Genomic DNA, 13,775 nt, shown 5'->3' on the forward strand with positions numbered 1-13,775 from the left:
TGTTGGTTGTTTTGTACATGTGAATGAAAAAGGCTGGATGGATGAAGAAGGGGTAAAGCTATGGCTTGATAATGTATGGAGCAGGCGACCAGGTGGACTTATTCAAAAATGTAGTCTACTGGTGTGGGATATGTTCAGGGCTCATTTAACTCCCAGCACCAAGCAAATGCTTGCAAGACTAAACACAAATGCGGCAGTTATTCCTGCAGGATTGACATCGTTGGTACAGCCACTGGATGTGTGCCTAAACAAGCCATTTAAAGATCGCATTCAAGAACAGTGGAATGAATGGATGGTTAGCAGCGAAAAGTCATTCACAAAAGGAGGAAACATGCGTGCTCCACAGTTGGATGTTTTGTGCAAGTTTGTCATAAAAGCCTGGAATGATATTGATGCAGAAACAGTAATCAAGTCTTTCAAGAAGTGTGGCATATCAAATTCATTAGATGGTATGGAGGACGACTACTTGTGGCAAGATGAAGAGGAAGCCGAAGCTGAGACCACACCATCTGTTACGGAATTCGATCCATACGATGACTGCCTTACAAATGTATCACAAGATGTCATTGATGTACTTATGATATCAGATGACGAACAGGAGGATTTTGAAGGCTTTTAAAGGGAAACTGTCACGCCAGCAAAACCTGTAAAAATACCGTAGCTTGCAGTTATGATGGGCGTTGCTAACTCGCCAGGGACTTGCCCGGCACTTGCTCTCTCTCTCTTGTTATCTTCCTCCTATCATCATCAGTTCCAGTTTGGTTGACAGCTTAGAAAACAAACAGCATGGCAGCTCCCATGGGTTTATTGTCTTATCCTTCCTTTCAGCTTTAGAGTGAATTAGGAAAAGTTTAATCCACTTGCACTGTTTTATGTTTACATGTTTGATGACAAACAGCCTTATGTTTATAAGTGACAGTTTTCCTGCTAAGTACCTGCATGTCATAAGCATTTGAATTAAAATTACCATATTGAAATCAAATCTGATGTTTTTTTAATTTTTTTTTTGGTGTGCGTTGGAAGAGGGGTAGTCTTATACGGCGAGTATATCCCAAACTCTATATTTTAACTGGAAAAGTTGGGGGTCGTCTTATACGCCGGAAAATACGGTAATCTCCGTCCCTGAAAAGTTTAGTCATGTTTCTCAAATGCAGCCACGAGGGGCTTTTCTTGCAGCCACAGCCTCCTGGGGTGTGATTTTTGGGGGGCAACAAAGCAGCAGCCTCTTTCTCTCCCTGTTGCTTCTGGATGCACCACCTTGGTGTTGGTTGGTGGGGCTGCCAGCAGGGGTTGGGCTCTGCCGCCCCCCCTCCCCCCGATACAGCTGGAGGAGCAGACAGCTGATGAGTTTCCCCACCTTCCCAGGATGGTGGGGCTCAGGCTTTGGGCTTCAGCCCCAGGCACCAGTTCTCCAAACATGCAGCTTGGGGCTCTGTCCCCCAGCTGTGTGGCTTCAGGCTCCATCCCTCCCACCATCCAGGTCTTAATTTGTCCCCAGACTTGCCAGGGCTCAGTAAGTCTGCTGTGAAAAGTGATACTTGGCTATTTTAAAAAGTGATAAAGACTTACTAGGTAGGAATAAATACATTACAATTATTAGGATGTTTACATGTGCATAAATTGTTTTTTCCTAAAGCTAATTAGGAATTTTAGGAAAAGTGTGAAAACAGCCACCAGCAAGAGTTGGTGGCCAGACTGAGACCAGCAAATAATTTGTCTCAAGAACCCTAAATCGAGATCGGCTTGTGCCTTCATTTCAATCTAAGACCTGAGATTTAATACCCTTCCGAGATTTGTTAGCATTCACCATATCTCTCTGGATACTCTTGTTATCCATATAAATGTCCCATCTCTTTCTGAATCATGCTAAAGTCTTGGTCTCAATGAGTTCAACAGTCTAGTTACCTATTGGACTGGAAAAGTATAGCCTTCGTGAGTTTTTTGAATTTGCCAGTTACATTTTATGTCCTCTTGGTGTGAGGGAGAACAGAAGCTCCTGTCTAGCGACCACTGGCTCAAGTTCGTAGGGAGGGAGGGAAAAGTACTTAAATATCCTCACAACCACAAATGGGGCTGTCATTAACTACATACAGTTTTTTGGCAGCACCAAAAGGATTGAATGGTTCCTGCTCTAGATCCAGGGTTGAGGCCTGTTGGTACGGTGTTATAGAGAAACTTGAATTGCTGCATCTGTTATGATTTTGGAAACTACAGTTTCACAAGCTCAACATTCATTTTGAAGTGGTTTTTGGATAAACCCTCTTAGGTAGAGCTTGTTTGTAGCTCTTTGTGCAAAATGTACATGATGATGATAAGATACCTTTCATTGTAGTACGATGGATACACTTCCTGTCCCATTGTAACAGGCTACGATAAAGTGATTCTAGCAGAATTTGACTACAATTCTCAGCCTCTGGAAACATTTCCCATTGACCAGAGTAAGGAGAGACTACTCATGTACTACATGAAAGCTGATGTAATGCCTTTTCTTTACTGGAATGGATTACTAAAGTAAGTACTCCTAATGTATACAAACTAACTTTGGCTTCTGAGGTGATCCCATTCAAAACATACACAATACCCATGCAGCAGGTTGTACTGTGGTTTAAAATGAGCAGATTATGTTCATCAGAATGCTTCCATTTCATGTCACCACCATCTAACACAGGGGTTGCCAGATGGGGCTCTTCAGAAGTTAATGTGACTCCTTATAAAGGCACCGACTCAGAGGCTGGAGCTACAGGCGCCAACTTTCCAATGTGCCAAGGGGGGCAGAGGGGATCACTACTCAACCCCTGGCTCTGACACAGGCCCTGTCCCCACTCCACCCCTTCCTGCCCCCTTCCCTGAGCCTACAGTGCCCTCGCTGCCCCCAGAGCCTCCTGCACACCAAAGCAGCTGATTGAGAGGGAGGGGGAGGTGCTGGGGTGTGTGTGGGGGGGGGGGGGCTGCTGACATTACTGTGGCTCTTCAGCAATGTACATTGGTAAATTCTAGCTCCTTCTCAGGCTAGCCACCCCAATCTAACATATCTGAATTACTTTAGCTGACACATTCAGCAATACTAAATATTCTGACTTTTAATATCAAGACCAAGACTGTTTCTGATCATCCTAAGCATTTTACGCAGTCAAGAATTGTTTTCCCCAAATCAGTGCTGGTGATAAAACATTACCAATACTGAAACCCCATTATGCTCTTAGAACTCTCCTTAATTTCCTGCTCATCTATTTGCAACCTACTAGTAAACCCATGAAACTATATCCAAAAAGACCCCTGTTCCCTAAAAGAAAACTTGAAGCATTGTATTTGTAACGGGTGTGGTGCTAGCTAGAAGCAATAGTAAAGTTTACTCAGTTACAATGAAAGAGGTTGTCTAATTTGTGTAGTATACAGTGGCTAAAACTTTGTTTTTCCATCCCTTAGAGGCTACTGGGGAGGTCCTGCTCCTATAAGAAATCTGATGCATCTTGGTTTGAAATGATGATCCAATCAACTTTGCTTACTGGCCAGAACTAAGTCTAAGAAAAGGAACAATTTTTAAAACACACACCTGTTCTCTCAAATAATAGCACATACTTCTGTGGATATTGTACTTGATGTATCAAAGGCCAGGTTTCTCTTCTGGTGAGAATTAAACCTTGAATTTAAAAGTAATGTAAGATGTCTTGTTACTAAAATGTCATTGGGGTTAATGGTGGAACAATGGGGTGGAAATAATAGCAGTTTTCTACTGCTGATAAGTACCATACCAGAGTATTGTAACACAAAGAAGTGAGTCTGAACCCAACTCTAAATAACTGATCCCATTCTATACAAGTTTACTTACTAAAGCCTATTGCATCTGATTGTTACTGTGTACACTTAATCAGCATGGAAACGATGGGAGCTACATAATAACTGTGTGCATCTACCTTCTAATATTAAATGTATCATTTAAACTTCTGTTATTGTAAGACATCTATTAGTCGGCATATGCAGACTAGTGATCTAAATGGTGTTTCAGTTCAAAACACTCTATATCTAGCATAGAATAAATTATTAAGCCACTTAACTAAAATTAGGTAGTTTGTCATTCACCCATCAGCACGATCTAGTTCCTTATCAAGTTAGAGGAAGTTCTAGTTTCAGCAATAATCACAGAACAGGCCTCTCTACCTCTATTCATCCTGACTGGAGTTCAGACAAGTCTAGAGCCAGATTTAAAAACTGACAGGAAAGGGGAAGTTCAGCTATGTGTGCAATACTGATAGATGAGACTTCCTTTATTCATTAGTTGCTCATGGCATGGGTAGTACTAAAATGGTTATCTTCCCTTAATTTAAGTACATGTAACTAGGGCATGCATGCTGTTATGTCGATAGGTCAAACTTACTGCACAAAGCAGGAGCTTCTTGCATTCCTCCATTTCTTCCTACTCCCCACATACATGCCAGGGGCTCTGTTGCTGCTTTTTCTCCACCCAACACAGTAGGTTTTGAAGCAGGAAGGAAGGAATCAATCTCTCTCCCTCTCACTGATCTGCCCCATAGGTGTCCTTAGGGGAACCATGTAAGAACAATTACACCTCTACCTCCCTATAACACTGTCCTTGGGAGCCAAAAAATCCTACCATGTATTAGTGAAACTGCATTATATCAAACTTGCTTTGATCTGCTTCCCCCTCCCCCCCGGAGCACTGCTTTACCACGTTATATCAGACTTGGTGTTATAGCAGGTCACTTTCTATCTGGGTAAGGAAAGACAGTAGTGATGGATATTATGCTGGAAGGTGATTGTGCTGATAGATTGAAGTGGTCAATGGCAATTTCAGAGCAAGTGCTAAAGCCATGGCTGGGAAGAAGGTCAGATGTCACCCCATCAATAGGGTTCTGGCCCATACTGTAAAATAGTGGACTTAATTTGAGGTGACAGTTAATAGAAGCTACCCTGGATAGACAACTGCTAAATTGAGGGTGAGGTGTCAAACTCAGGCCCTGCCCCTCAAAAAAGTGTTTTAAATTTACACAATACTAACATTCCTTAAGAATGTTTAGTCTAATTTAAAACAAGGGAAGAATGGGGAATGGATGAGAGAACAGATGGCTGATTTAAACTGTTAAGGAGGGATCTGAAGACAACTAGGCAGTAGTATGAATAAACATCCAAAGCAAACAAGAATAGGGCAAGAAGGAGGCCATAAAAAGGACAAGAATCTTGTACTTCATGTAGCCCGTAAAGTGGAGAATGGGGGAGAGAAGATTTGTCAGCTGTATTTCAGATATAAGAGGAGGGAAAGTTAAGAGGCAAAAGATACTTCAGGTAGTCCAAATGAGATGACTGCTGCATAAAGGATTAAGCAATGGTGATAGCAAGACAGTTGTATATCAATGATCTTAAAATAGCCCCAACTGGCAGGTCTTGGTAAAAGACTACATAGGAGGGAAGGAGAGCTAAGACCAGAACAACAGCAATTGCAACACTAGAAGACAACAAGGATAGAGTTCTATTGATAGTGCTTACACCAGAATGAGCCTCTCACAACAGTCCTTTGAGGGAAGGAACAAAGATTAGGTGACTTGCCCAGCGTCAATCTGTCATGGAGAAGAGACTTGAATTTGGATCTCCCAGTGCCCACATTAGCATCCTCACCAGTAGAGCATTCTTCATCTCCAGTTGTCATCTTGGGCTAAGTGGAAGAAGTTTGAGATGATAGACAGCCAAGAGCTGCAGCTTCCAGATTTAGGAAATGTGATCAGAGGTGATATTCATGAAATGGATGAAGTCAGAGGAAGAGAATGAGGGATGCTAACCTTCTCCTCCACTTGTTCACAACACAAAATGCTATAGTAATAGTCAGCAAGGTAGGAGAAGCAAGCCTTGCAAGCAAAGAAATGCAAAAGCAGCAAGTTACAGATTAAGAATAAAGAAAAATACGCCCTGTACTTGAGAAGGAAGAGGCCATTTGTGTTTCTTGGTCAGTGTGGATCCCCCTAACATGGGAGAGTCAAGGGGAAAGTCTAGACAGTATGTATTAGATAGATAGAACTTGAACCCAAATTCTGATCTCATTTACACTAGTATTTGGCAAATCCATTTAAACCTGACTTGGACTGGTGCAAAAGATGAAATTGAAGCTCTAAATATCAGGGGAGAGCAAAGGCAAAATAAGGGACACTACTTGTGGAAAATCCACTGTACTTGTGCAGAGTATAGAAAATGAATTTGTATCTCCAAAACAGTGCATTTCTGTCACATTAACCTTTTGCTCTTACCCTCAATGGAAAAAGTAAGGGACTATACAGTTTCATAGAAATGTAGAGATGGAAGGGACATCAAGAAGTCAAGTCCAAGCCTCTGCAGTGTCAGGACCAAATAAACCTATATCATCCATGACAGTTGTCCATTGTTTTTAAAACAAAACAAAAAACCCTTCCAATTAGGGAATTCCACAACCTCCTGTGGAAACACATTCCAAAGCTTAACTAAAGCTATCGATCGATATTAGGAAAATACTTTAACCTAGATCTTCCTTGCCACAGATTAAACTCATTACTTCTTGTCATACCTAAAAGGACATGGAAAACAATTGATCACAGTTCTCTTAATAGCTTTTAAGATATTTACATACTTTAAGTCTTCCCTCAGTCGTCTTTTCTCAAGTAACATGCCCAGGTTTGTTTGTTTTGTTCTCCTCCCCTGGACTTTCTCCAATTTGTCCACATTTTTTACAGGGTGGCAGCCAGAACTGGACACGGTTTGCATCTATGGATGTAAGAGCCCAGTGTCTTGCCACATAAGTTGGGACTTTTTTAAAAATAGGAGGACTTATTGAGAGTCAGAGCACAGAAAAAAGTACACCTTTCTGTAGGCTATATACTACTCTAAGGAAGCCAGGAAATCTGAGGGAGCATACCATAATACTAAACAAGTGTAATATAGTTTAAGTGTTAATTAGTATTTACTTTAAAAGTCTGCACTGGGAGACTAAGTTGTAGTAGGTTTAGATGGTCATTAATTTCAATCCCTTCTGTCTGTTTTACCTGTTATTTAGTTTAGGTGTTCCTGTGCCACTGAAAATGGTTTTTGCTTAAACCTAACACCTTCCATGGCTACCTATTTGGTCACTTCTGCTCATGCTAGAATTTGATAAAGATGTCAAACTAGTTACATTTTAGGATCCTGCTTATCTTTGCTCCTATAATACAATACATTCCCATGTAAGCAAATGGGAGGGGAGGGTTGTATTATAAGGATCAAATAAGATGTATTACAAAAACTCACCACAACAGTCCCATTCTTTAATCCAAGATAGCAGATGCTTTTAATTTGGGGGGGGGGGGGGGAAGGGAGAGAAATCACTCCATTTACCCTAACCCCACAAGTGAGTTTCATTTCATCACAAACCATTTTTTAATCAGGGAGAATTTCTTCTCCCTCTACATGCCTCTAATCACATTCAATACTGCCCAATAGAATCTCAAGTGTACTGTCATTTCAGATTATTTTTATGCCTTTTCCTTCAGCATTGAATGGGAAGTGTTAATAGTGGAAAGGATACAGCTGTAACTTAGAGTATGGACTTATTGACAATGGCAGTGCCATTGTACTTCCAACTGGCAAGTGTGCTACCATATTCAAGAAGTCAAAGTCTAAATAAATGCATATAAATTTAAAATACAGGCCCATTCCAAGGACAACTACTTTTCTCTATATCTGGGATATGGAAGCTTGTCTCAAACTTTAAGCATGAACTAAACTACAGAGACTTCATGGAGGGGAAATGCTTTAATCAAGGCCACATTTAACTCCATGAGTTTTAGGTGAAAGCTGAACAAAGTCCAATTTTAAAAAGTGAAAAAGGAAAATCTTAACAAGCAGAAGCTTAACTGCCAAAGTCTGGTATGCATAAAAAAGTAAGTTAGTGTTAACAGGCTTCTTTTTAGATCGTAGGAATCCATCGGCTGCTTGTCTATCTCTGTAAAACGAAGGAAATTTCAGTGTTTGACATTATACATAAGAGGCTCACTTACAATAGTGTACACAATTAACACTTTGTTTTCCTGTCTGAAAACACTAGTAGTCCCCCTTCTACTGAGTACAACTACCAATCACTGAGTTTCTGAAAGAAGTATTTAAAAAAAGTCACTCTTGTTCATTTTAGAAACATTAAGCCAGTTTGCCATTGCAGTGAGGTACACTTCACGTTTGTTTTTTACCTGCATAAACAGCAGTTTCTCAATCTTGTTCTGGATCTGTTCATAAACTTCATTAAACAGCTCCTCCTTTGATTTTGTTCCATCCAATTGAACTTAAAAATATTTTAAAAAGTTACAATTGAGACATTTCTGAATGAAGACAAAAACATCCTGATAACATCCTAGAATTACAATCCTATCAAATCTCTAGTTTAAAAAAAAAACAAAAAACAACAACAACAAAAAAACATAGGCCAGGAACTAGACCAATCCCAAAGAAGTTTAACTGCCTTACATACATCACAAGTAGCACTGGTTCAAATCTACTCACTGAATTAAGTTATTTAAATTGTACCCCCCCTCCCAGAGTAGACAGTAGAAACAAACTTCCCTATACACTAGTCTTGAGCTTCCACCATCCAATATACTTACCCACATCCACTTCGAAATCCTCCATTATTTTCTTATGTTTAACATACATGGGCCAGACATGGCCATCAAACAATCCAGGAGGATCTGGTACAGTGTAGTTCCTTGAACTAGAGATTATAAAGACAATGGTACATAAGTATTTCTTGTTACAAGGTAAAAAGTCTAGATACAGTGCACTCAATCTCTTTACCCACCACCAAATCAAAACTAGTTATCTTGATGTAAATTCTCTGAATTTTTGTCAAAGTTGATATGTTATGTATCGGCTGCAAAATAGATTGAAGACAAAACAGAATAATGAAGTGTGATATGACAGGTATGGCAGGTTGCAGAAATGACAGATTAAGATTCTCAAAACTCTACATCAACTGACCTTACTTACACGATATTTGTTCATATCAAGAATTGCTGTAGCTTTTGGACATCATGCATTAAATTATGGCATGAAACAGAAAAACTTCCATGTTTTGAGCTTCAAAAGTGGCTAGTCCCTAGCAAAGGTAGGCCAAAAATAGCTGTTTTCACCAGTGGAGCATAACCTGCCTTCAGGAAGGGGTAAGCTCCACCAGTGCAAAGAGTGCTTTACCTTCTTACAGGAGTTTGCACCAATACTGCTATACCAGTGGCTGAAATTTGGTCAAACCCCACATGTAAACAAGGCCCAAAAGCTTAGTTTCTCGTAAAGGAGTGAAGGGAAAAGATAGCGGAGTACTAACTGGCAATTTTACCATTAAAGAAAACTTCTCATTTAGGCAATTCTTAAATCCCAAAGACACAATCATGAAGACAATGTCAAGAGATTGTCTGGAAAGCCATATCCCAAACAATTCAGACCTCACAGGTTCTTTTGCATCTCTCATCCTTTGAGCTTTGGGGCCCATTTCAGTTATATATTGGCTTTTGATACCAGCTAGTATATTTCTAGAACTTTGCAGGAACTTCTCAGATACCATGGAGTATGCAATTAAATGACTAACCCAGTAAATCTAAGACTCTCAAGCATCCTCTACTGCTGCCTGAACCAAATAAAGCTTTATAAATAAAATGTAGTAATTACCAGATTACCTTACTGATTACTTCATTTAAGAAAAAACATCAAAGCCTACCTCCTCCTTTTCTTGCATTCTTCATATGGAATGGAAAGGAAGTACCGATGGTTGAATATCTCAGTCAATGGTCTGAAAAAGAAATTCTCTAGTTTTTGTATATTTTACAGCTACTCATTTGATCTGCATAAGAACTAAAGGTGCAACATTTGTAAGAGCATTAGTGGAGATTTTTACACCTTCCTATGATTTCTGATTGGCAATTAACAGCAGGAAACCCAGTTGCATGGGCTGTCTGACGACGGTATGACAATTCCAATAATTTTAGGTGCCGCTTTAAAAAGTTAAGCATATAAATTGTACGTAGAGCTGAGTGAATTTTTTCCAGACGTGGTTTATTAATAAAAACTGCAGTTTCAGTCAACCTGAAGCTACTTGCAACTTTAAACAATAATATGCCAAAGAGTTTTGGCCAAAATCCTCCCTCGCAGGACTTAGATGCAATTCACAAAATGGTCAGAGCAAGACCAGGTGGTTCAGTGGCAAGGGCACTAGCCTAGGACTTGAGAGACCCAAGTGGCAAGTCATTTAGCTTCTCTGTGCCTCAGTTCCATCTATAAAATAGAACTAATACTTCCCTAGCTCACAGGCATCGTGACGAGAATTAGAAGCTGATGAAGAACACTGTGTAAGAGGTAGGTATGTTCTATACCTTTAGCTTAGTGGTTACGATTAATGTATTTGTCGTTCATAATGACAATAAATTAGTCATTGAGGTAGGGAAAGTGAGAATTACCCCATAGTTTGGTGGCTGTGGCACTCACTAAGGATGTGGGACACCAACATTCAAGACCCTGCTCCAATGACCATTTACAGGAAGTGGAACAGTTTCAACGGGAGAGACTGAGAAACCTGCCACCAGCATATCCTATAGCCTGAGGGTCAGGAACTCTCCTGCAATGTGGGAGACCAATGTTCAAATCTCTTCTCCACATCAGGTAGAGGGGAGACTTGAACCTTGCCTCCCACATCCCAGGGGGTTCCCTAATAACTTGACCAAAGTTTACAAGGGGGATCCACCTCCTCCTGACCCATTTCATGAATCTAGCCCTTTAAAAATGCCCGAAACAATATGTTCTGGGACAAATAGGATGTTTTGTTTGACCCAATATGGATTTTTTAAAATTTGCCAACTATTTTGCAATTTTTAGATTTGTTTCAAACCAATTTTGTATTTTTCAGAATTACCAGCAAACAGAAAAATCAGTTATTTGCCCAACTCTAGTTTTAAGAATCAGTTTGACTTCCTGCAACTTTACCTAATAGAAAACAAAATACATATCAAGCCAGAATTACTAGTTATCAGACATATTGTAAGTCTTTAGTTACCTGTAAGTGTAAAGAAGAAAGCCTTCTACAATAAGAATATGGATTGTTTCATCTCTCTCTCCTGAATACTGTAATATTTTGGCATCCAAGGTGTTATTGATGCCATGTGAGCGTTCAAACTTAATTGGGTTTTTCATCCAAGCATTGATGGTACTCATCATAGCTTCCATATCCAAGGCACTAATAACTAAGACAAAAGCCCAGAAAAGTAATTAAGTGCTATGACTATCAGAAGAGTCACCAGAAGGAAAGCAACATGAACAGGAAAGAGAACAGATATCCTGTTAAGAGTTACAATTTCTACATGGATGGTTCAATAAGCAGGGCCTTACCATCATACTGTTTAAATCCATCTTCAACTTCTATGTCGTCCTGGGGCTGAAACAGTGATAAAGAGAACAGCTTTAGTCTGACCGGCTACTGCAAAGCTCAACATTCATTTTAAAGCAAGATTAAAGACCTGAACTTCACTGGAAAACATCCCTTTGCATGTGAGTGTTAGGGGGCTTATTCCTTCACCCTCTCACTTCCCTGGTCCTTCTTGCATGAACAGAGAGCAACAATACCCAAAGTCCAAAGATGCAAACAATTTGATGTTTATTGGGGTGAACTTTCAGCGAGCATGATTCAAGTTTCCTTCCTTCCCCCTTCCCAGCTCTGACACCAGAGCCTTGCCTATGTCCCTGTTCCCATTCCCCCCCCTTAGCGAAACATGATTCCAATTCCCCCATCCCCCCCTTACTTTCTGATTGACAGTAGACTATATAGTAAAACTTGAGTTCTGCTTAGCTATACCTTAACCAATCATTTTACTGAAATTTAACTAACCAATCCTAACATACTGTAACATGGTTCTTTAACCAATTATATCCCACCACCTTAATTGGTTTACACCCAACAAAATTAATTATACAGCAGACAGAAACAATCACAGAACCAGACAGAGATCATACAGACAAACAATAGGGAAGTGGAGACTACAGAGACAGAACAATACAGAAATGAGGATTTCACATCCCAGTTATTGATAAGTGAGTTCTTGCCAGACAGGATGCTATCAAACTAAGTTTCCTTTTACATCTTCTAGGCTTTTCCCTTTCCCTGGAGATGATAGGAATACAATCCTATCCTGTTATTCTTAACAGCCCAATAGCATCTTATTTCAATGTGACTAGTTTGGAATGTGAGGCTGTGACCATACACTTCCCAGATTATGGCTGCCTTTGCTACTTAGCCTAAGAACAAGGCCTCAGACTGTCACAGTAAGAGAAGGCCCTTACACCAGCAGACAGTGATTTTGAGGCTCTCTTTTATACCTCTATAACTAGCTAACTGATCAGAATACACCTAAATTCTTAAAGTATAGGCCTTTACAGACACGCCTGAATATCTATATCCTAACAGTGAGTGCCTTAACCCACCACAGGGTTTGTTTGTGGCAAGATAAGAAGCAGTAAGAAGACTGTGATAAAGCGGTTGGCTCCTTTATCTTCCCACTAACGTGGAGTGCTCCAGGAAAGTGGAAAGTCATCAGGACACTGCCCAGGAGCTTATCCACCAGCCACACAGCTGGCCCCAGCCCAGTCACCCCCTGCCAGCAGCACAGGGTGCGCCAGTGACAAGCAACTTTGGCCATGAGCGGGAAGCAGAGCGGGGCACCCAGGAGTCCTGGGTCCCTCATGTACAGGTTCCCGCACAGGCCACTCACCTTGAAGAAGTCATCCTGATGCACCACGCTGCAGTTGGGCAGGGCCTGCATGAGCTTGTGGGTCAGCGTGGTCTTGCCTCCATTGGTGACCCTAGGGCAGGACAGGGACCGTTAGACGGCGCTGGGCTCCGCAGGCCACGGGCACCACCAACCCCAGCCCCGTGCGCTGACCTCGCCACCTCAGCGGGGCAGCTGCAGCAGACCACAGGCGGGAGGAAGGCGTCACCAGGAGGCTCCTCATGAGCGTTCCCTCCCGCAGCCCCCTCCCGGCCACCCACCTAGCGATTTCCCTACACACACCCGAACTCCCCCATCCCCCGGCTCTCACCCGCCGATGCCGACGATGATGCTCATGGTGCGGCAGCAAGCCGCCCGCGCTTCCCTTATAGCCTGTTCCTATGGGGGCAGAGGGAGAGGACAGGGGGTCCGGGAGCTGCCGCTCGTCCGAGCCGGGACCCGGTGGAGGAGAGAGAGGAGGAGGAGGGAGGAAAAGAAGCAGAAGAAGGTGAGGGGGGGAAAAACAATCGTCAACTATAGAGCAGCGCCATGGTCCCGGGAGGAGGGAGCAGCTGGGCTCGTCGGTACCGCACCGAAGCGCTCCGCAAAAGGGGCAAACAACCGCCGCGCCAAGATTCCCTCACGCTGCCACACGCCCATTGGGCAGCGGGCCCACTACAACACACCGCGCCTACTCAGCCTGTACCCAATCAGAGCACAGCACCGTCCACGCTACACCACCCATTGGCTGGCGGGGCGCCAGCTTCCCCTAATGGTAACACAGCACAGATCCCGCAAAGCCCACTGGCCTGGCCATCTCGCCCTTCGTCCAATCAGAGAGCGGAACCGCTTCGTTCACGCCTCCGTGAGTTAGAAGGGCACGCCTTGGCCCCCTCCCCTTCAGGCCACGCCCCCAAAAGGGCAGGGATCCCTATCGGGTGGTGAAGTAACTTGCTTAAACCGTGTCCCGAGCTGGGATGGAGGGTCGGTGGCTGGGGGCAGCTGTGCGTCTGTGGAGAGGAGGAT

The 13,775-nt window shown here is 42.2% G+C and overlaps 2 protein-coding genes across 3 annotated transcripts in view; one reads left to right on the forward strand and one right to left on the reverse strand.

Moving 5' to 3' along the window:
- SQOR (sulfide quinone oxidoreductase) overlaps positions 1 to 3,946 on the forward strand; it is a 15,988-nt gene extending 12,042 nt beyond the window's left edge. Inside the window, exons 8-9 of the mRNA XM_034782958.1 lie at positions 2,333 to 2,511; positions 3,427 to 3,946. Of these exons, the coding sequence (XP_034638849.1) occupies positions 2,333 to 2,511; positions 3,427 to 3,484 (237 nt within the window). The 3' untranslated portion in view covers positions 3,485 to 3,946. The remainder of the gene's footprint in view (positions 1 to 2,332; positions 2,512 to 3,426) is intronic.
- Positions 1 to 13,380, reverse strand: part of LOC117883569 (nicotinamide riboside kinase 2-like) — an 18,795-nt gene extending 5,415 nt beyond the window's left edge. Inside the window, exons 1-8 of one of the 2 annotated variants that reach the window (XM_034782960.1) lie at positions 13,081 to 13,380; positions 12,753 to 12,843; positions 11,377 to 11,422; positions 11,045 to 11,231; positions 9,716 to 9,787; positions 8,610 to 8,716; positions 8,199 to 8,290; positions 7,749 to 7,957 (exon numbers count right to left, since the gene is read on the reverse strand). In XM_034782960.1, coding sequence (XP_034638851.1) covers positions 7,952 to 7,957; positions 8,199 to 8,290; positions 8,610 to 8,716; positions 9,716 to 9,787; positions 11,045 to 11,231; positions 11,377 to 11,422; positions 12,753 to 12,843; positions 13,081 to 13,106 — 627 coding nt within the window. In that variant the 5' untranslated portion in view covers positions 13,107 to 13,380 and the 3' untranslated portion in view covers positions 7,749 to 7,951. Of the gene's footprint in view, positions 1 to 7,748; positions 7,958 to 8,198; positions 8,291 to 8,609; positions 8,717 to 9,715; positions 9,788 to 11,044; positions 11,232 to 11,376; positions 11,423 to 12,752; positions 12,844 to 13,080 lie in introns of those variants that run through there. The other variant, XM_034782959.1, reaches the window with a different exon arrangement.
- Between the last annotated feature and the right edge of the window lie 395 nt (positions 13,381 to 13,775).

Source organism: Trachemys scripta, chromosome 10 (assembly GCF_013100865.1).
Source record: "Trachemys scripta elegans isolate TJP31775 chromosome 10, CAS_Tse_1.0, whole genome shotgun sequence".
NCBI classification, from domain to species: domain Eukaryota; kingdom Metazoa; phylum Chordata; order Testudines; family Emydidae; genus Trachemys; species Trachemys scripta.